Source organism: Talpa europaea (assembly GCF_964194135.1).
Source record: "Talpa europaea genome assembly, chromosome: 9".
In the NCBI taxonomy this organism is placed as follows: Eukaryota; Metazoa; Chordata; class Mammalia; order Eulipotyphla; family Talpidae; genus Talpa; species Talpa europaea.
This window is the reverse complement of record NC_140076.1, coordinates 33,864,834-33,888,684: the sequence shown is the minus strand read 5'-3', so window position 1 is coordinate 33,888,684 and position 23,851 is coordinate 33,864,834. Positions and strand designations below refer to the sequence as shown.

The window sequence follows — 23,851 nt, the reverse complement described above, 5'->3', positions numbered from 1 at the left end:
TCAGAGGCGGGGTTGGTGAGAAGACTCACCAAAAACTTCTTATGGAACATTTGACATATAAAATTGGTTCTTAATAAATCTGGGATAATCGTAATTCGCCCAACATTCATTTAAAGAATAATATAATTTACCAAAAAGGAAATGCACCAAAATGTTAACATTATGTTGGGAGGCGAAAAAAGGGATTCGATGGTGATTTCATTTTTCCTTTCTATGTTTTTCTCATTTTCTATCATCAGGTTATATTAAAAAAATCCAAAACTTTAAAAAGAAAATAATATGCCACCAGTCCATTTGCCTTTTCTTTGTGGATATATTATTGAGACAGAAAGGTTAAAATATATTTTCAGAGAATGCAGTAACAAATTTAATCCATACTTCTGAGCTGTTTCTTTTGTTAATATTATCTTTTAAGGATATTTTAATATGAATATCTTGAGAATAGGAAAAATATAGATTTAGAATATTAATTGCCCTATAAGATTTGTTTGATGATGATGATTAAAATTATTGTGAGCAAGCAAAAGTCCCTCTTCAGGATATGTAACTCAAACAACTAACATCATCTGAAGCTGGCTATGAAGATAATAGGGATTATATCTAGTCAATTGATTTTATGCTTCAGAAGTAAAGGTATGAGTGTTAACAAAAAAGGAGAGAGTAGAGCCTTTTCAATAGACAACTATTTATTTTTCCATCAATATCTAACAGCATAGTCCAACCCAGAATTTTTGCTTCAATGAGAAGGGTAAGAATTTTCAGTGGGAAAGAATCAGCATTCATTACATGACTTGTAATTAGCAGGCACTACACTATTCCTGTATATAAACTGTTTATTTTATTAACCTAACCATCTAAGGTGATAGAAATTATAACCCTATTTTACAGATAAAAAATAAAGTCTCAGAAATATTAAGGGGCTTGCCTAAGGTATACCACACTGCACAAGCAGTGAGTAACCAGCATGCACTAGGAGCCAGGTTTTTAACCCAGGCCTTGCTAGTTCCAACGCCTGCACTCTTTCTACGTCATTGTCTCCCAGAATGCTTACAAATCCAAAATCCTTAAAGAAAAACCAGTTCGAAGAACTAGTTAAACAAAGAAAAACCACAACACTGAGACTATGAAAGTCCATTATGAAATCATGAAAGCCTAGTAATCACATTCTAACCAGGACATTACCTCTAATCCCAAGGCCTCTGAGAGTAATTTCTGGGCATTCTTCCTCAATGTCTCAGTCTTGGAGTCACTTCGGACTTCAATAGACGGCCTATCCAAATGTTTTTCAATGAAAGTTCTCCACTCAGTGTAAACCTCTCTGGCAAGACAAGCCACTTCTGCATCTGAATGTTGACGCATCTTGTTCACGGTGTGACCTGGAACAAGAGAAGAGAAACCAAAGGAAAGATTGTTGGCCTTCTGAAAAGAAAGGACAAGATGGACTGACATGTGGCACTTAGAAAGGCATTCACATACCTAGGATGTGAGGCTCCTTAGGTATGCAATGGCTCCTGAGCAAACGTAGATGCGCTTCTCAAAGGTTGAAATAACAGAATAATCATGGGGTAGAATCACTGGACTAGCCAATATAATCATAACATAGAAGCATTACCCAGATACTTAAAATAGAATAAGGTACCAACTCCTTATCCAAAAAAATTACAATAAAAGAATATGAATTATGCATTTATTTTATCTTTTCAGTATATATTACATTTCAGGACAACCAAATAGCCCCAGCTGGTGAGGGAATGTTCTTTATTCAGCTAAAAATTGTGAAAAGACTGACGGAAAAAATTTTGGCCCATCATGAAATAATTCATTCAGGTGACAATCATTAGTGGATGAATTCACTCCCTGAAAAGTTGATGGGGGAAATTTATAATGGAGGGGTGAGCTCTCCTCACCTGAACCCCTGATCAATTATAGCATCCCTAAGAGTGGGACTATCAGACAGAGGTAGCACCTTATAGCACTACCAAGGAAGTAGTTTTGCACCCTCCCCACAAAGAAAAGATGAACCAAAATCCAACTAGTCATTCAAAGCTAACCTCCAGTTGATAGAAAACATGAGAACCAGAATACACATTATATATTAATAGTAGAGGTAAACAGACATGATTTCTTCTATATGCAATGGCATTTTTTAAACAGAATAGGGTTAGAATCTGCTAAAGATTAGAAAAGTCTTTTAAGTCCAAGTTACCAAATACGTGTGAATCAAATCCTAACTGAAACAAACCAAGTAGTAAAAGATGTTTTTTAAACAAGGAATATAAATATATACTAGGTATTAAATTATATCAAGGAAACAGTGTTGATTTTGTTAAGCATGATTAATGGTATTGTGGTTATATGGGAAAACATCCTTTTTTTAAAGAAATATATAAGCTGAAATGACAAAAGATCTGAGATTCTGCTTTAAAATACTTCAGTAGCAGCACAAGGGCCTCCCAGTTGAGCGCAGCACTGTGAATCTGTCTGCAGCCTCTGCAGCGTGGGTTCGACTCCCAGTCGGCCAGGGAGATATCCACATGGCAAGGCAGACCTCTCCTGTATTGCCCACCGCTCCCCTCAGCAGTGTATTTCAGTCAGTCTGACAGTTCTGTTCCCCACTCTGTCTCTGGTGAATCCTCTCACCCTCCGGCACATCTGGTTTATACCCTGGTTCTTATATGCATGAATAAATAAATCTTTTTTAAAAATAGCAGCACAAAAACACAAAAAAGGAAAAGATGATGTAAGTGGGACAAAATCTTAAGTTATTAAAGCTAGGTGAAAGGTATATGGGAGTGTGTTATATTATTCCATTTTTTATTATGTTTGAGATATTTATAATAAAAATAGGAAAAATGAAGGATAATGATATATATGTGTGTTTTGGTAAAAAAAAAAAAAAAATATATATATATATATATATATATAAATGTCAAAGAAATCAACAAAATCCTTAGTCAGGAAGTAGAAGAATGCAAGGTGTCATTTTTAAAAATCAGTTGCTCCCTTAGGGTAGCAATAACCAGTCAGAATACAAAGGGAAAAGTCCTGCTTAAACTAGTAAAAACTTTAAACCATTCAGCAACACATTAACAAGAGGCGGGGTGTGAGTGTGCCCAGGTGCTGTTTGTGTGTGTACCTACCTTTGGAACTGCCCCTTTTTCTCCATCCTTATTACCACTGCCCTTGCCATAGGGCATGTCACTCCAGAAGACTCCAAAAGCCCCCCATTCACCTATACACACTGGCCTCTCTGCCTGTTTGGAACCCCTCAATGCCATCTTCCATACTGCAGCCAAAGTGGTCTCCATTTAACTTTATTATTTTCTATTTAGGGAAAATTTTTCTAAAACAAATCTGGTCATTTCACCCCTCCACTTAACCTTTCAACTCTATGCCCACACAAGTCCCTTCATAATCTGTGCATCTCCTAAAATGTTGCAATTATTTTTTCTTGTCTCTTTCTTTTGAACATATACTCCGGGGAACAATCTGTCTGACTGGAATACTTTTATTCCCTCTTCGTCTGGTTAACTTTCATACTGCCTTTAAAACTCAGTTCAGTAGTCCCCTCTTCCAGGAAGTCCTCCTCAATACTTTCAGCCTTGGTTGGTAGCCCTCTTCTGTGCTTCCTTAGCACTTTGTGCTTCTGTGTTGATCATAATAAGTATTATAATCACTTGTCATTATCTGATCAGTTATCTCTAATGCCCATCAAAAAAGCTCCTTAGGAGCAAGAACTGTGACATGTCATCTTCGTACCTTTAGGAGAGAGCCAGTGGTAGGAGGTAGGGATTGGAGAGAGTGGGTGTTCAGTAGAAGTTGGTGGAATTAGAGACCCATATGAAGAACAATATATATTTTTACTAAAATATACACCAGAAGATTTGAATTAAGGGAGAAAATGTACCATATTACATAACAGAAAGATTAGCATAAAGATGTCAAAACAGAAATGAATCTGTAGATTTAATATAATCTTAATCAAAAATCTCAACAGGCCATTTTTATTAGAATACATCTACATCTTTTCAGACATCTTTCAGAAATAAAAGCAAGTAGGGGTATAATATACTATTTTGAAAATAAGGATTATGAGGTGTAACTTAAGATAGAAGATTATTACAAAGATATTATAAAGCAATGGTAATTAAAATTACATGGAACGGCACACAAAAAATAAGTGTCCAGACCTAGGAAATAGAAAAATGAAGCTCATGAAGAGAAGTGGAAAAGGATTTAAATTTAGGAAAATGGTCAAAACATTTAGAAAAATTCTCAGATTAGGTGAACTGCACAGTCCAACATTTGCTTGGCTCATTTTCTCTCCATAGATATTGTAACGGTCTACTCTTTGTACAAGGTCCCATGCTTGGGAGACTGCCCTGCCTTTAGAGGCTCTGTGAAGATCAGCCCGGAGGTGAAAAGGAAGCGAAACTTTGAAAGGAAGACAAAGTCTTTAATTTCTCACTCTAACCAATTATTTATCAACAATTTTTGTTCAGCCTTTCTTCTGCCCGGGGAAAGGAGTTCATCAACACTCATGACACAGAAGGAGAGAGAGGAAGAGGAATGCGGAGCACTCATCAGAAATGTCTCAAGGTGTTTCTGAGTTGGCAAAGCTTAGTGAGGTACTTCTGAAACACACATCACTTCAAACTGAAGTCACTACTTGATACTTCCTTTTCTGAGCAGAGGTCTCCCTGTTTACGATTACTCGTTCAGCGAAGAATTTTTTGTGTGCTGTTGGTCACTGATGCAGATGCTAAAAATACAATGATAAATGAGACAATGCAGGACCTCAGAGACCTAAATTTGGGGCATTTTAACACTTTTTACTGAGCATTTACTTTATGCCTGGTGTTGAGAGTAGAGAGATGATTAAGAGAATCCCCGGAATTAATCTATGCACACCCTGCCAAAGCATGCAAAGAAGATAGAAGTACAAAAAATATTTATGCCAGTACTATTCATGGTAGCAAAAAGCCAGAAACAATCCACATGTTCATCATCAAGGATCCAATTGTTAAATAAATTATAGTGTGTTCAAACAATGAATACTTTGGAGCCAATAAAGACAGCTCTACAGTAGCAACATGGAAAGAGATGACAACTCAGTTAAGTGAAAAGAGCAGGTTCTCAGAAGAGTATGCACAGTGTAACCCGATACTTATTTTTAAATTTCATCTGTGTGCACATATAAATGTAGTTGTTTATATGCAGTGAAAAAAGAGTTCTAGAAGAATTTATAATTCAATTATTAGTAGGGGTCTCTTCTGTATAGTGGGCCTCTGTGTATCATGCAGTTCAGCTCACAATCTCCTGGGCCGCTCAACCTGTAATAAATCCTAACAGCTGGGCTGTGCTATAATAGAGGTATATTCAGTGTTTTGGAATAGAGATCCTTCCTGTCATGTGTTCCTCACCTGATCCTTTTCTGTCTCCAAGAATGACCCAGTTTTATATATGATAAATGAAGATGCAGAAGCCCCTCAGAATCCTTCTACTTGAATCCATGGACCTCCTCCAGCCGGATGTTATTTGATCCTGCTCTGGCATCAGATACTGCTGCCATCTTCCTTCTGAAATACTTTTTTCCACTGCTTTTTTGAGACACCACCTGTTTCCAGTTCTCCACTTCCTTCTCTCTCTCTTCTGCAGGTTGCACACCCTTTGCCTCATCTTTTAATCATCTGTGAACCCCAGTGGGGGTGCTGTGCTTGGCCTCTTCTCTTCTTTCTCCGCCTACCTTGCCTGAATAATCTTACCCATTCCTGAGGTCCAATGCCCACCTACAAGCAGATGACTCCCAACTAGGTATCTTAGCCCAAAGGCACTCATTAAGCACAAGGCCCAAATATCTGGTCCGGTGCTGGACATCTCAACCCATTTATTTTATAAGAATCCAGTCAACATTGCTAAAATGAAACTCAGGAGCAGCAGCCTCAGTCCCTACTCCTGTATTTGTTGCCACACAATACCACCACCATCCACTCATCATTTCAAGCTCATTAACATTTCTTCTCTCTTTTTCCTTTCTTTCTTAGTCCCTCTCCATCCTCACTGCTGCCCTGGTTCTGGTCCTCCTCAGCTCTCCATGGGTCTACTGCACTGATTTACTAATCTGGGTTTTCAGTCTGGCCTATTCCAATTCAGCCTCTACACCGAAGTCCAAATAACCCTTCAGAAACACAATTTGATGACATAATTTCCTTACCAAAAGCCATTTCTTGTTGATTTCTAAGCATAGCATTCAAGCTCTCCGTCACCAAGAACCTCTTCGACCTTACCTCTCACCATGCCACCCCCTTTCCTCCTTTCTCTCACTCCAGTGCTCTTACCCTTTAATCTCCCCTCTAAATGGTAAACTTCTTGAGAACAAAATCCATACCTTATTCCAAGTCCTACCCCCAGTTCCCACCATGGTGTCTAGCACAGAACAAACAAAAAATGTTTGCTGAGCTGAATCAAACAAAGAGAAAGCCATTTACATTTAGCTTCAAATTCGTTTTGTACTAACATTTGAATATGGATGTAGTTGATTGGGAAAATCACACAATTGCAAACAAAATAATAGAACTATACTGTAAAGAACCACATACAAAGGCAATGGGGAAATGAAAAGTTTCTAACTCTTATCCATTGCTAAGGATTCTTGATGCTTCCACTATAAATTTTATGGGAATTATCTCATTTAATTTTTATAATGAAAAACGAATTGAACAGTATTATTATATATCATTTTTACATATGAGGAACTGAAACTCAGTACCTCGCCTATGGCTTCACAGCAAGTGTGGAAGTCAGAAGCAGCCTGAATCATAGCTGTACCCTTAAGCCCTAATACCCGGTGCTTCTCTGTTAATAGGGACTGGCACACGGGAAGCATTCAGTGAAGCTCTTTTACAATGATGTTGTTCACCTCCTTGGTATTCCCAAATCAGAAGAGCACATGCCCTGAGAGGATGTCAAAAGGCAGAGGGCTTCAACATGCAGGCCAGAGCAGTGGACCCACTCGCTCATGGCCTGCAGGGGGCAGTACATCCCACAGATATCCCCCAGAGGAGCTCCACCTAGACTGGTCAGGAGCCTCTGCCAACACCGGGAAACCATCCCAGCACAGGCAGGAAGTAAGGCTGTCTTGGGGTCCAGTGGTTTGCAAGATTGTCAGCAAGAGGGAGGAGTATCCAAAGAAGAATGATGACAGGTAAGGCACTCCAGTTTGGGGCAGGAAAAGATGAGAGGGAGTCTATGGAACCCTCTTCTAGAAAAAACAAGGCAAAATCATAAATTTTAGATAACAATGGGAACTTCATGATAATAATGAAGTTAGCCACTGTTTTAAGTGTTTTACATACTTTTAACTAGTTTACTCCTCAGAACAACCCTATGAAGTAGGTGTTTTACCCCCACTTAACAAGTAGAGAGCCAAGGAATTAAGAGGTTAAGTAAATTCAAAGAAGAGAGCAAGTAAGAAGCCGGGCCAGTTTTCAGATGTAGGCAGTCTGATTCCAGAGCTCATTCTTTAACTCCATACTATCGCCTCTGCTGATCATACAGTCCTACCTCCTCCTGATTCAGATGAAAAAAATGAGGCTCCATGACCTTTCTCCAAGGTCACAAGTTGGTCAGTAGCTACATCAAGGAAGTTAATGATCTGCAAAAAGTCATTATTTGCTCCATGAAGTTTATGTTTTAAAGCAAGCAGTGCCACTGGCTGGTCTTATGATCTAGGTCAAGTCCCCTGGGCTTAAGGGTAGAGGGCTTCTGCATCCAGCACATTGTTAAGACAAATTCCCTGCAGGAAGCAGTCTTTCGATCATGTAACAAACATTACAAATACAGAGGTGCACCAGGCCCTGTGCTAGACATTGGGATAGCATGTTCATCAAGGGACAGCCCTGCTCTACAGCAGTTCCATGGAGAAGACACCGAAATAAAAACAAAGCCATCAGTATGCTATAGTTCCTGAGATAGTATTGAAAGGGGATCCCTAGGAAGGGCCAAAAGGACAGAGAAGTCAATTCATCTGGCAAAGGAAATCAGGGAATACCATGAAAGAGGCAATTCTTGTCATGAGTCTTGACAATGACTCACATAGACAGGACTCACACAAAGAGCAGAGTGAACAGAATCTGATATAGCAGGGCATAACTTGAGGTTAGGGTAGGAAATATAATGGCACCCAAAGATATCCATGCCTTAATCCTCAGAGCACGTGAATATGCTACCTTATGTAAAGGGGCTTAGCAGATACGGTTACGGTTGAGGATCCTGAGATAGGGAGAATCACCTGGATGATCTAGGTAGGCCCAATCTAATTATACGAGTCCTTGAAAGTAGAAGGGGATCAGACAGATGAGGTATGAAAAGAATCTGACCCATCACTACTAATTCTGAAGATGGAAGAAGGGAGGCACTAGTCTAGGAATACAATGGCTTCTAGAAACTAGAAAAGGCAAGGAAACAGATTCTCCCCTAGAGTCTCCAGAAAAGAACATAAGCTCTGCCAACACCTTGATCTCAGCTCAATGAGACCCATAATGAACTTCTGATCTACAGAATTACAAAATAATAAATTGGTATTGTTTTCAGCCAATTTGTCAGGACAGTGTTCATAGTTCAGGATTGCTGAAGCAATGGGAATCTATGAAACAACTTGAGAATAGAAAGTTATTTGAAAGTCTTTCCCCTAACTTATTTTTTTTTAAAGATTTATTTATTTACACATACAGGAACTGGGATACAGGCCAAAGGGGGGGGGGGGAGGTGAGAGGATTCACCAGAGACAGTGGGAAACAGAACAGGCAGATTGACAGTAGTACACTGCTGAGGGGAGCAGCAGTCAAAACAGGAGAGGTCTGCTGCGCCATGTGGGTAGCTCCCTGGCCGTGGGATCAAACTCGTGCTGCAGAGGCTGCGGACATCTTCATAGGTTGTGTCTTAACCCCTTGTGCCACCAGGGAGGCCCGTCTTTCCCCTAACTTATGCTGTGTCTGTGGGCAAGTTAAACAACATACATGTTCATTCACTCACTCACCAACTCATTTATTCATTCAACAAAATTTTTTTTTTAGCTTCACGTAGAAGATTATGTTTCATCTTGGTCTTCAAGGACAGAAAGAGTTTGCCACAGACAAAAGGTGCATCTCTAAGTTTCAGTAGGTGACATGACAAGGTATAAGAACATCTTAGCTTTGTCACTTATTATTTGGTTTTCTGTCCTGGGCCAGTTACTTTAAGCTCTCCAAGCTTCGGTTTTCCCATTTGTCAAACAGGGAAAATAAAAACATTTACCTTCAGAATTGTTATACAGATCAAATGAGGTCATAGTTGTAAAAGCGTTTTGTAAATATAGGAGTATTGTTGTTGTTGTCAATCATAAATAAAAATAAGGCCTCTCTGAAATCAGATCAATATAAATGACGTAAGACTCTCCCCAGACTATTCACATTAGTATTGCAAAAGAGGAGATGCTTGCTCACCAGGTTGAGTGCAAGGCCAACCTGCACTGCTGCATCAGCCATTTACTAGGTACGCTTTACACACTGGTTTCCTTTATAATAAAGGTGCCCAGGCTCAGAGGCCCCATGAAGTGCCAGGTCCAAAGGCTTTTGCTCTGCTGGCCCCCAAGTTTCCAGACCACTTGAGAACAGTGAGACCACTCCCCTCCTCTGCCTTTCAAAACCCTCCCCTCCATGGTCCACAAGACACTGTACTGCCTCAGCTATCTTCTCCCCTCTCCAGTTACACTCCCTCTACCTCTTCACCAGCTCCTCTTCCTCCTCCCACTTCCCCACCTTGGATCTTTACTCAGGTTCAACCCTTTAGCCTTTAATCTTTTCTTTTACTGAGAGAACTCATCCATTTAGGTGATTTTAGGCAAATGCTTCCAAGGCAAATGACTTCCAAATATATATTTTTAGTCTAAATCTCTCATCTGAGCCTCAATCCCACATCTTTAACTTCCTGCTAGACATTTCCACCTAAAGAGTTTACATCAAAGCAAAATGTTAGGGATGTTGACTAAAATGGAAATGCAAGGAGAAAACTCCCATTTGGGGTAAACAAGAAAAGGCACTAAAATCTGATTGAAAAGAGGTGAGTTTGAGCAGATGGCAGAACCCATAGAAATGGTCCAATAAAATAAAGGCACATATGGCTGGGGCCCAGGGCACAATGGCAGTCTGCTAACCAGGAAACAGCACTGCCCCAGGAGAGCTGCACTCTCATCACAGTTCTGGTGCTAACTCACTATGTGGCCCTGGATAAGTCATTTCATCTCTCTGGGTCTCAGTGTCCTTGTTTATAAATTGACATAATGAAATGGATTTGATAAGAGTTATAACACTACAAGTTGTAGAACTCAGAAAAGATAACAAAAATTGGGCCTCCCTGGTGGCGCAAGGGGTTAAGCGCTGCACTACGAAGCAATCCGCAGCCTCTGCAGCACGAGTTCAATCCCCGGCCGGCCAGGGAGAAACCTACATGGCACAGCAGACCTCTCCTGACTTGCCCGCTGCTCCCCTCAGCAGTGTATTTCCATCAGTCTGCCTGTTCTGTCTCCCACTCTGTCTCTGATGGATCCTCTCACTCCCCGCATCTCTGGCCTGTACCCCAGCTTTTGTATGCAAAAATAAATAAATCTTTAAAAAAAAAAAACAAAAAGATAACAAAAATTGTAAGACTGCAACAGTCATCAAAGAACACAATTCACAAAAAAGATGAAGTCCCAACAAACACATAAAAGCCAACAGATTCTACGCAGCAAATAAAAACAAAATGCTATTTTTACCTATTAGTAAGATTACTGTCAAGAAAATGGCAAAAAAAAAAAAATGTAAACTGAAACTTTTCTAAAAGTCTAAGATAGAAAACCAGATCAGGACAGGAGATGTATATACGAGAGTCATCTGAATTACGGCCTCAGTTAAGTTAGTGAAGTGGACAGATTCAGACTAAAATAGCAGTAACAAAAGACTAAGGTATGAACTTTATGGAAAAGCAATTCCTGTTAGGGACAGAGGACAAGGACTGAAGAAAACGAAAGGTAAGAAACATGGATACAGAAAGCTAGAAAGAGCCACGGAGAAAACCTTATTTGGGTGCTTGTCATTTTTATTTATCTAATGACGATATCCGGAGCTGCTGCTAAATGCCACACCAATGCTTGCAATGCACTAATGAGTAAATAGCATGGTCCTGCTGGCACAGAGCTACTGTTTAGTACATGAAATAATTAAATAAGTAATCACAGCCCAGATAATGGCCACAAAAGAAATACACGTTTAAAAAGCAGATACAGAATTGGCAGCAAGTTCAGTGTCATTTATATTGACAGAAAAGAGAGTAATCAATGGTCTCAAATTCATGGTTCTGGGAAGATGAGAACTGAGACAAGATTATTGGATTTGGATAGAGTGCAATCACTTGTGACCTAAGAGAGAGGAATAGTGGTAGTGGGAGAAACCAGCATGGAAAGGGTTTAATGAAGGAGTAGGATGGACAGAAATGGGGAGTTGTGATTACTAATCGTTTTTAAAAGCATTGGCTATAAAAGGAAGAGGAAAAACAAGGCAGAAGAGAAAAGGGGAAAAGATATTTTAATGTTGGGTGTCTGAAGGCAGAAAGGACCAGTGGAGAGGATATAGGTGGCAACAAAGTGAGTGGCATCTTGACATTCTCACTCTCCCTCACCCCCACAATCAATCCTTGCTAAATTCCAGCCATTCTTTGTGATAAGGTCTCTCTATAAACCTGTCAAACCTCTTTACAAGCTCATCAGGTTAGATTCAAATGGCTCTTATTTAAAAAATAGGAACTGGGCCTTCCTTGGTGGCGCAGTGGTTGAGCGCTGGGCTGCGAAGCTGCCTGAAGCCTCTGCAGCGCCGGTTCAATTCCTGGCCACCAGCGAGGGTCCCACATGGCGCGACAGACCTCTCCTGCAGTGCCCGCTGCTCCCCTCAGCAGTGTACTTCGTCAGTCTGCCTGTTCTGTTCCCCACTCTGGCTCTGGTGAATTCTCTCACCCTCCCACGCTTCTGACTGTGCCCAGTGCTTGTAAATAAATATTTTTTAAAAAATAAAAAATTAGAATTTTCTTCAATCCCATATTCCCTCTCTGATACTGCTGTGTCTCTCTTTCAATACCAAACTTTTTGAAAGAGGTTCTTTCCTTATCACTTCCTTCACTTCTCAAGCTTGTGTCCCTAACTGTGCCCTTGAAACTGTCCTTACCAAAATAATGAATGACCATCTTTGCAGAATCCAATGTGCAATTTTTAGACTTAGCTCATTTGCCCATTTGAGAACAAAGGACACTGCTGACCAATCTCCCTGGCTCCCCCTTAGAAACACTGCTTCCCATTTCCTAACAGCATCCTCTCCCATTTCCTTTGTTTCTCTCATCACACCTGCTCACTCTCCTTCTACAAGTCTCTTACACATTGGTGTGCTTCGGGATTTCAGACTTGACTCTTGTTTTTTTCTTAAATACTCTATACCTGGGCAGGCTTTTCTATTTCCATTGCCTCAATTTCTAACTATATGTTGATGATGACTCCCAAGTATATATTCACTGTCTTTCCTTAGCGTCAACTTCATACATCCACTATTATGTTAGATATTTCCTCTTGGATGTTCTACAGTATGTCTAAAACTGAACTTATTAATTCCCTACCTCCAAACCTGCTATTTCCTATCTTAAGAGTTGTACTATCTTCCACCTACTTGCCCACATAAGAAATTTGTGCCTCAACCATCACTCCTTTATCTTCATTCCCAAAATCCAATCGATTTCTAGATCCTTTAGATTTTATTCCATTTATATATCTTGATTTGAGCCATGCTTCTCTATCCCCATGACTACTACTCCATCCAGGCCATCCTCATTTCTCAGGCAGATATTTTAGTAGCTTCCTAATTGGGCTTCCTTCCTCAAGGTTTGTTTCTCTCCAACACTTTGCCTTCATAAAAGTCAGTTTTCGGGGCCTCCCCCACGGCGTAGCAGGTTGAGCACAGCACTGTGAAGCTGTCCACAGCCTCTGTGCTCCCAGTTCCATTCCTGCGATTCCCGCGATTCCCACCTGACCAGCGGGGGAGATTCCCACATGCCAGGCAGACCTCTCCTGTCTCGCCTGCTGCTCCCCTCAGTAGTGTATTTTGGTCCTTCTGCCTGATCTGCTCCCTGCTCTGTCTCTGGTGATTCTCTCACCCTCCCGTGCCTCTGGCCTGTACCCCAGTGCTTATATAAATACATAAATCTTAAAAAAAAAAGTCAGTTTTTTTCTAAAATGCAAATGTGAGTAGGGCATTCCTCCATTCAAAACTCTTTAATAATAACCATTTATTTTCTTTAGGATCTAGACTTTATGGTGAACTAAGCTACACTTTCACTGCAGTACAACTAGATTACAAATAAAATTCACCTCTTTCCCTCCTCCATAAAGAAAGACTGAAGAGAAAGGCTTAAGGAAGGATGAGCTTTAAAAGCAATACTGTTGAAATAATTAGCTTTGGCCAGTGATGAAGTGGGAGAGCTAATCCTGGTCCTCTCATACTGAGCCAGGATCCTTGAGAGGAGTGTAAAAGTATTCCTGATCAAAAATGGCCCTTGACTACTGGCAGAGACAAAAAAGGAAACTAATCCCCTCTATAGGGAAATTTCTCCAATCAAGTCCACAAAATTCCCATAGAATGAAATAAAGTAATGAGTCCACAATGTACTAGCAAGCACATCGGAAAGCAAACACCACAAGAGTCAGCATAAACAATAAAGACAAATAACAATTCCCAAGGACTATAAATATTAGGATGAAGAACAAAGAAAAACTACACACTATATGCTCAAGGAAATAAAAGGCACAAATCACAAGAATGCATAAATATTTAAAAGAGACAGATTTAGGAGGTAAAAAGGAAACATAAAAATGAAAGAGTGCTGAAAATAAAGAAGTTAACAAATGGGTTAAATAGCAGATTAGAATCCGCTAAAGAGAGAATTAGTGACTTGGAGGATATATATCTGAAAAAACTGCCCTGAATTCTGCAAGAAACAGGAAATAAAAACAAGACAGACAAGTTAAGGGTTATTGACAATGAAAGGTCTAACACATTTCTAATTATAAAATCCCAGAAGGAAAGAATAGAGAATATGAAAGGTGCTTTTGAAGAGATAATGTCTGTAAAAGTTCTACAAATGAAACTAATTCTGCAGGTTTAGGAAGTAAAATATATCTAGTTTTTTAAAAAAGAAATATATGTTGTGGTAGCCAGTTTACAAGATAGCCCCCAGTGACCCCTCACCCCTTGGCAATCACAACCCTTGTGTAGTTGCCTCCCAAATTGTACCAGGTTGGTCTGTGGACTGATAGAATGTGACAAAAGTGATGGTATGTCACTTCTAAGATTAGGTTATAAAAGTCCCTGGCTTCAATATTGGTTATTTTTTCTTGATAACTTCTTCTAGAGAAAGTCAGCTGCCAGATGAACAGCCCAAAGGAGAGGTCCATGTGATAAGGAATTTGAAGCCTCCTGCTAGCAATTCCATGAGTGAGCCACTTTGAGCAGATTTTCAAGCCTTCATCAAGCTTTAAGATAACTGCAGTCCCAGCCAATAGTTTGAATGCAACCTCTTAAGAGACCATGAGTCAGAACCTCCCAGATTCTTGATCCTCAAAAAAAAAAAAAACTGGTAATATAATAAATACTTGAGCTATTAAATTTTGGAGTAATTTTTACATGCTAAGACCAAATTGTTTTCAATGGCTTCCAAAGAGCTATCTCCATCTGGTCCAGACACTCCCTCCAGCTTATTCCATACACTGAGCTTCTTTTAGCTTCTGGAATGTATCATGTTTTATTCCACTTCTATCCCTCTATACCACTCACATGATGCATATCCTGCCTGATATATTCTTCAACACCTTCTTCTCTACTTCTGAATTATATACTACTTTGACTAACTTGTCCCCATCATCAGAGCACTCATCACATCGTATGATACTCTTATTAAATTGTCTGTCCTTCCATTTGACTGTCCACTCCAAAAAATAGGGGCAGTATCTGTCTCCTTCATTATTATGCCAGCACAGTTCCAACACAAAGATGTACTCAATAAATATTTGTCCCTGATAGCCCACAGGATAGGACAGGCAGGAGGTTAAGGGTGGAAGAATGTAAATATTCTCCACAATGATCTAAATAAATTTTCAGCCTAGCAACTGATGTAACTACAAAAGAACCAAGAAACCTCTATACTCCATTCAACTTCAGATTTAACGAAGGCTTTGGGTAGGGTCAAGACTAAAAAGTTGGATGGTTTCCAGCTCCTCCTAAGTCAAGTTCTCCTGTTGTGGTTTCATTATGATCCTTGAATTGAAATCTCTAAACATCAGACACACCCATTCTTGAAAGCACACTCCTAAATGTACTCAAAGAACAAATAGAAATGATTTTAAAAAACTATCAACTGTCCTATATTTGAGGACAATTCCAACCTATTATGTTGATATTTAAGATTTGATCATATCTGGTATTTGGGGTGTGTGCCTAAGTATGAACATGTACATACACATATGAACGTATATATACATGTCATAAAATATTAATCACTAGTACCCTCTACTGGTAGAAATACCTTATCCGTTCATATGAATGGTCTTATTGCCCTCTAGTGACTACAACCTATAAAGAAAAAATCCAGCAGCAGATGGGAAAGTCTCCTTGGCTATAATGATAGGGTTTTATGTTCTTTAAGCATCTAATTTTCTCAGATTCTGGTTTATATTACAGGGGTGCAACTCTCAAGACTCTTGGGGGTCCTCTGGGGGATTTCACACAGCTCTTGCCAGCTGTTAGCGCCAGTCTGAAGCTGCTCTCTCTCCTGCTTCTCATGAACAAGAGGTCAAGGGGAGGCAGAGAAGGCAATGGCTGCGCTAGTGAGGGCAAGAACAGCAGCTGTGAATGACTACCCTGGACTCCCTGGGGAGTTGGGAGCAGCTTGAGGAACACATGTTGGCCCTCCCTCGCATATTATTCACAGTTGTGTACTGTACTAAAATGGCAATTCAACACAGTCCCTGACTTACCTTTTAAATATCTCCAATGCTATAATAAATGATGTAGTGGCAATGTTACCATCATTTTGCTTTTATAAACCACACTTTGCAAGTTATTTCTACTCATCACAGAAAAGTCAAGTCTCTTTCAAAATTTAACTGAAATGTTGCCTCTTCTAGGAAGCCTTTTCTGAATTCCCCAGATGTAAGTAACTACTCAGTCCTTTGTGCCAGCATATACCTTTTCAAAATGGTATCCATGACATTATCTATATGCCTTTATTTATAATCTATCATATTTTACTGTCTCCATTTGTCTGCATGCTTATTCTCCACCAAACCCTAAGTTCCTTGGGGTCACAAATCAAGGCTCATCCACTTCTGCACACTCAGAATCAAACACAAAAGATCCAGAGATCATTCCAGTCACTAGTCCAGGAGGTAAGTAAGCATTTAGAAACTTTCATAACAATCTGAGAGTAATTCTACATCTATTGAAACTAATTATTTTTAAAAAGTGGGGCTTTAGGGCCTCCCCTGGTGGTGCAGCGGTTGAGCGCTGGGCTGCAAGGCTGCCCGCAGCCTCTGCAGTGCCGGTTCATTCCCCGGCCGCCGGCGAGGGTCCCACAAAAAAAAAAAAAAAAAAAAAAAATGGGGCTTGTATTTTGTATATTTTAATTTAATTTTCTGATAATGTTATTAGACATTATAAAAGTACTGGTTTACAACCAATAGAGAATTTTTAAACAATGGTCCTTCACTACAGATACCTTGAGAAGCACTGATATGATCATTTTGAGGGAGTGAGGAAAAGATGAAAAAAGACAAAATAAAAGCATTTTCCATAAAATTCATAAGGAACATACCTATCCGTGTTGACCTTAACACTTCCCGAGAGGGTAGTTTCTTCTTCAATTCTTGTAAGACTTCAACTAGATTCTCTTTGGTTTGATCAGGAAGCTCCAGCATAGCTTTCCATCTTTTTATGTCTTCTACAACCACAACTCTCTGGGAAAAAGAAAAGTCATTTGGAAAATGGAGCATTTTCATTAGAAAGACATCTGCCTTCACCTGAGCTAATGGGACTCCCATTGACATATGAATTATTGATTATGACCTGAACCAAAGCAATGTGTGTGACGGCCCCAAATGATGGGTAATTGCTTAAAAGCAGGTCCTGCTTACTGCAAATCAGGAAGAGAGTTACATCTATTAGGAAAAGTGCAAGTTTTAATCTTACCATGTCAGACACCACTGGGCACTTAAGCAGTGAGAGGCAATAAGAAGGAGAAGAAAAGAAAAATGATGCTGGGGTGAATCAACCCTGTAGCTCACTTGAGTGTCTTACTCTACAGGCAAGAACAGAGAGCAGAGAAGTCATAAAGATATTTATTTCAACAATTAAAAGCACACTTCAACAGCTCCCTACTTCCTAGGTGATAAAATACAAACCCTCTCTTGTTTGAAGAATTTTGAAAAACTTTAAAAAGGTACCGAATAACTCTATTTGTAATGAAGAAAGTTAACATTTTGCCTTTTCACATAAAACATTATAAAGTTAAGTCTCCTTTCACCCTTCACCCAACTCATTCCCCTCCTTTCATTCCTAGAAGAAACTAGCAGCATCTCCTTGGCTATAGTGATAGTGTTTTATGTTCTTTGAGGATTTTGGAGGATATGATATCTTAAGCTTATCTGCATCTTTCCATTAAGTGTAAAACATTAACAATTAAGGAATCTGGATGAAGGGGGTGGAGAAGTACTTTGTTCTGTGTTGCAACTCGTCTATAATTCTGCAATTATTTCAACTAAGGATTTCTTTAAAAAGTAAGCTGGGAGACAAAGCAATAAAGTTGCTTTTATAATTACAAAAAATATCCTGACTTGGATATTATTTCCTGGGGGGAGGTGGGCCCACTCAGGGAACTGAAGGAAGCACTGGAGGCTTCTGACAATGTTGTTTCTTGATCTGGGTAGTAGTGACACAAGTGTGTTCACTTTGTGAGAATCTGTCAAGAGGTATACTAACGATTTGTCCACTTTTCTATATACATGACAAACAAAAAGGAACCCAAAAAACCTCTCTGCTCTGGCTGGGGTCTACTTCTAGGCTGGTGAGCCATGGTAGGAAGAGGATTTGATTCCTCTATTTCCTCATCTTTGCTTTTCCTCCTCCCCCACCAGCCTGTTTGCTTTGGTCTCTGACCCTCCTGAGTATGAAATTGGGAAAAAGGGAGGGGAAGGGATGAGAAAAGCCTCACTTTCTGTTATGATACCATGCTAATCAGCCTTTTGTGCTCTCTGAATTTGGCAGATATTTAAAGCTGACTCTCGTACGAGGTGCTTTGTGGCTCGTTGGAGAGCTCCATTGTTGAGCTCTCACCTGCAGTGCCTATAATGTTGGCAATGCTTCCTAAGTCTCCAATTTTTGGCAACCCACTTCACACAGACTCTGTTGGGGTCCCACTGCCTTTCCAAGGATCCTTATGAATCTAGTCCCTTTAATTATACTCTAGGCCAGCCAGCATTTTCACCACTATGCCCATAGTTTCGCCCTGTATAATTCTATAGGTAACAGTCTTCCCAGAACAGTCATTTTTCTTCCTTCTGTGACTAGTAGGCCACCCTCTCTGATTTAAATTTTCTCAGGCTCAGGTTTGATCTTTGTGTCCACCACTCTAGGACTTGAAGGCAAGTTCTCCAAGTGAACATACCACAAGCCCTCCTTCTTTATCCAAAGGAATTCTCTCTCCTCGTTCCTTTAACTTCAACTGTCTTGACAACCTAAGGGGTTCAGGATTCCAGAATTGGCCTTCATGCACTGTCTTTACAAAGTTCTGTGTAGATGACCTAGAAAATCATTTGTGAACATCATTTGATGCCTGTTGCTTTGTTCTCGGCCTTGAGGGGTCTTAGCCAAAATTGACACAAAGTCCTTTTCCACTATCCGTCAGAATATAAAATAGTACTATTAGTATTAAATGATATGAAAAATAAATAAATGAGGACAGATAAGGGATGCTATCATTAATAGAAAAAGGTAAATATAATTTCATTCTGCAACTTTTTTTTTCACTAACATATTGTCTTGATTTATCCATACAGATACATATAAATCCACTTAAATATATTTTAATAGCATTAAATAGCTTTCCAGTGTTTTTATATACAAATGTCTTAGAATTTTAAAGTCAATTCCCCTAATGAATATTTAGGAATTTCCCCCTTCATATTTTTCCTATTATAAACACTGCTTCAATGAACTTGATGAATATGTCCATTTACTTTCAGGCAGATGAATACACAGTTTCAAATTTTACTTGAAACTTTACTTTCAAGTTTTCTGGGTAACTATGCTTTAAATAGCCTAGATCTATTTTATTTTGTTCCCCAATACCCACTGAATCCGAGACTCTCTCTCTTGTAATAGGCAATTTTCATTCATTTGTATTTATTATGATTACTGATATAAACTCAACATTCTTCCTCTTTTTCCCCACTTCTTTCTTCTATTTAACAACCTGAGTTTTCTTTAATCCTATTTTTCTTTATGGTTTGGAAGCTGTATATTCGATTTCTATTATTTCAATATTTACCCTACAATTTTTAAAATGTATGTTTAATGACGTCTATACCAATATCCTCCTTAAAAGTCTCTACTTCAGAAACTCCTATTAGAAATAGACATGACTTCTTTCTTTCTCCTTCATATCTCTTAACATTTCTATTTCTCTTTCTTTCTCTAGGATGCATTCTAAATTATTTCCTCAGATTTTGCCTTCAATTCACTATCTCTAGCTATGGCTTGTCTACTTTTAACCCGTTTAATAATGTTTCTGTGTCAATACATATATTTTTTCATTGGACAAGTTCTGCTTTTGTTTTTTTTTCCTTTACCTCTATCTGCCTTCTTTTCATACTATCCCATTCTTTTGTTATAGTTTCTATTTCTTTAATTCTGTGAAATTTAAAACATATTTAAAGTCCCTTTCATCGTTTTCTTATCTCCAATTCTTGAAGTTTAAGTTCTATTCCTTATCTGTTCATTTTCCCTCCCAGTAATTTATTTTCCTATACAGTTTATAATTTTTTTAACATAGTTCATCTTTAATGGAGATAATTTTCCATTGGAGTCCTGTGGGCCCTACATTGTTAGGTATCTTAATAGGGAAATCTCATATTTATCTTTGCCAAGTTTGATCTTTGGCTTTACCTGGTTCTGGACCATTTTTATTTTAATTTTTTTCAGTTTTGCAGATAGTATGACTCTAAACTATATATCTAACTACACAGAAATAAGTGAGAGATTCTAATTTATTATCGTCAACTCTTTCTACCCCAAACCACAAAAAGGTCACAACTTTCATGCTGTTTCCTTGGAATAGTGGATAGAATTTTTCTAGTTCATTTTCCACAAACACAGTAGCCCTGCTTTGGCTCTCAGCTACATCTGGGGGTATTAGCCTGAAGCCTTATCTGCTGTCCCCCTACTGGCCCTAGAACCCCCAACCCCTAAGCATTATATCTAGTTTCTATAGAACCAGTCAGCTTCAGCCCCCATTTAGAGCTCTGGGTTTGAGTTTCCTCTGTCTTCCTGGCACCCGCAGATTTTTTTCTCTGTGGTGGAGATTTTTATTCATTAGTTCTTCATGGCTGGAATAAGGTTAAGCATTCCATATCCGAACACTCCAGCATTTAAAACTACAAAAGACCAAATTCTTCAGCATGGCATAAAGGTCTTACACAACTTGGCTCCTAACATCTTTTTCAACTTTATCATTTGTTCCAGATACACAAAACTATTTGACGCCACCTAAATGAATTATAGTATTTCACGGTGTATTCAACTACAGATAAACATTTATTTTTTAAGACTCTCTTCAAGCATCACCTCCTCTATGAAGTCTTTTTTGCCATTCTCCTACCACATTTTTCCTCACTCCATTTTGAATGCTTGGGAATCTGCACAGATTTCTATTACCACATCTATGCTTTCTGCATGTACTAATCTATAGGTTATCTTCCCCAATAGACTATGAGCAACTTGAGAGCTGAAACAATTTATGCATCTCTATCCCTAGTATAATTGAAGAAAGCTATTTCCATCCCCACAAACTAAGTAGTTTTTAGTACTACAGCTTTCAAATCTGAAATTTTAGGACAGAAATAGAAAAATATAAGAGACAGTCCAGAGAGAAGAATTCCGTATGCATCGAAGAATGTTTCCTTATTTCTATCCAAATATGGGCCCCAAAAGACATTGTAAGTCCTTATCAGAATGATTTACAGTAACAAGAGAAGTGGACACAAAATACTAACAGGAAAGTTACAATGAGTAGTGGAAGGAAGAAGTGCTCTCTAAAATGCCATCTGGTCTAACAGTGTGGATGGCTGAAATATCAGGTTTGAAAAAACCAATTAGGGAAAATGATTACTTCCTAGGTGATAAGGAGACTTAAACTTCATAATGTTTTACGTGAAATGGTAAAATGTCTTTTCCATTATAAATAGAATTACTCAGTACCGTTTTACGTGTTTGAAGTTTTTAAAGATTCCTCAAATGAGAGGTCTGAATTTTAAGTCTCCTTATACCTAATCTGAGTCCAGTAAGCCTATGGGATATCTGGAAGAGGAGTTCATCTGAGTGTAAGTCAAGTACTCAGAATGCCACACTGCTCTCATGGTCCTCCGCTTATTTTCTCTTGCTCCAGATCCTACTCTCACCTTCAGAGAATTAGGCTAGAGGTACAAGTTTGGCAGTCGTCAACAGAGAAAGTCTAAGTTAAATAAGGTCACAATGGTTAAAAACATAAAATGAGACAAACTTCAGGGGGCACAAACATTAGGAGTCTATTGGAGGAAAGAGAGGAACCAGTATAGGAAACGGAGCAGAAAAAAAGAAACGTAGGAGAGGTTCAAGAAGCAGGCTTTTAAATTTTGTTTTTAGTGAAATAATAATTACTTTACCATTAATTGGGTACCTGTGTTCACTTATTCATTGCTGGTTATATATCCTGTATCTATTCCTTGCATCTTACTTGCTAACATAAGTCAGACTGAACTAATAGGTTATAAAAATTAAAACAGTCACTATCCTAGGCTCAGCTGTAGCTAAAAAGGTCATTTGATATAGGTCTGGCCAATAAAATATGTGAGTACAGCATCATGACCCAGCCTGAATTTATACAGGATACACAGAATCATTTGGTACTTTAATAGTCCTAATAAATACAAAAAATTTACAAGAAAAGGATAATAAAGACAGCTTGTGTTATCAGTTGGGAAAACATAAGGGAAAGCCAAAGTAAATTAAAAGAATATAGCAGAGGGCCTCCCCAGTGGCGCAGCGGTTGAGCACTGGGTTGCGAAGCTGTCTGCGGCCTCTGTGGCGCCGGTTCGATCCCCGGCTGCTCCCCTGCCACCGGAGGAGGGACCCACATGGCGCGCAGACCTCTCCTGCCGCCCGCTGCTCCCCTCAGCAGTGTACTTCGGTCCTTCTGCCTGCTCTGCTCCCTGCTCTGGCTCTGGTGAATTCTCTCACCCTCCCGCGCTTCTGACTGTACCCAGTGCATGTATAAACAAAACAAACAAACAAATAAATAAATATAAAATAAACATGCCTCTATAAAAAAAATTAAAAAAAAAAAAGAATATAGCAGAGGTACAGGGGTTAATAAATAGAAGTCTGCACAGGGCTTGGTAAAGCAAATTAGGAGTGGTCAGGAACACTCTGGGTAGGATGCATACATAGCATGAAATAAGTGCACAAAACTATTCCACATTGTGTTGCTATTAGTCCTTTGCCCATTTTCCCTAGTCCCAGATCCCCTCTCACCTTCAGAGATTCAATCGTGGCCTGCTTGTAAATCTTTCCTCCAGGATCTTTCTTCTGAGGACTATTCTGGATTCTAGGTGTTCGAATCACGAACTTATCCATTGCTAGAAAACTCCAACTGCCTTCACGGTGCTTGCGGTCTGATCTGCTCAAGAAAGAGGGCAGATTCTAAAAGGTCATCAAAACTGCTATGAAGTGTATTCCCTACATTGACACGATTGGCTTTTACAAACTCTGGAAGTATGCCTGAATTATGCAGAAAGTACAGGAAGATTTCCTCTTGAAAAATCTTTCTAAGAACTGCAACTGTATACAAAGATCGGCCTACATCCTAAATTGGGACATGCCTAGCTTTCAGAAGTAGACGCTGTGTAGGGGATTTCAATTTTGGGCCAGGCTTTGAACCTGATGATTTCTAAAGTCTCTTCCAACTTAGGATGAGTTATGGCAGGGTTAAGGTTCCACTGGATTCAATGAAGCCCGCTGAACAACTTCACTCCAGCATAGCCACAATCACAAGGGTTCCCGTAGTAACCAAGAACCAACTCCAGATCTCAGTCACCTGGAGCAGTCACCTGCTTGGTGGTTAGAGGACCCTAACCACGACAGTCGTGTTCTGGACCCCCACCCCAGTAAAGGGAAACACCATCTTCCTCTGCCCACAGAACGCAGGAGTCTGGGAAGCGGTACCTAACAACAATGTGGCGTGTGATCCACCAGGAAACCAAGCCTGTCAGCAGCTGGGCACCTCCAGAGTGTACCCTCTGAGGACACCACGCTCGAACCTAGGGCGTCGGAACTAAACGGACGCCCCCTTCCTGGGTGATAATTTCTCGGACTAGGCAGAGAGCCTGGGGAGCCCAACAAACCACACTCCCCAGAATGCACTGCAAAGGAAGGGGCAGAAGGGTGCGCCCACAGTGGCTGTAGTTCTCCGAGACCAGATTTTCCGAAGGCACAGT

General features: G+C 39.5%; 1 protein-coding gene across 1 annotated transcript in view; it reads right to left on the bottom strand.

The window, feature by feature from the left end:
- The window catches only part of TCEANC2 (transcription elongation factor A N-terminal and central domain containing 2), a gene marked incomplete at both ends in the record, with an annotated part of 28,904 nt that extends 5,913 nt beyond the window's left edge, over window positions 1–22,991 (bottom strand). The window contains 3 exons of the mRNA XM_084241896.1: window positions 1,183–1,376; window positions 16,921–17,062; window positions 22,890–22,991. Coding sequence (XP_084098022.1) covers window positions 1,183–1,376; window positions 16,921–17,062; window positions 22,890–22,991 — 438 coding nt within the window. The remainder of the gene's footprint in view (window positions 1–1,182; window positions 1,377–16,920; window positions 17,063–22,889) is intronic.
- Between the last annotated feature and the right edge of the window lie 860 nt (window positions 22,992–23,851).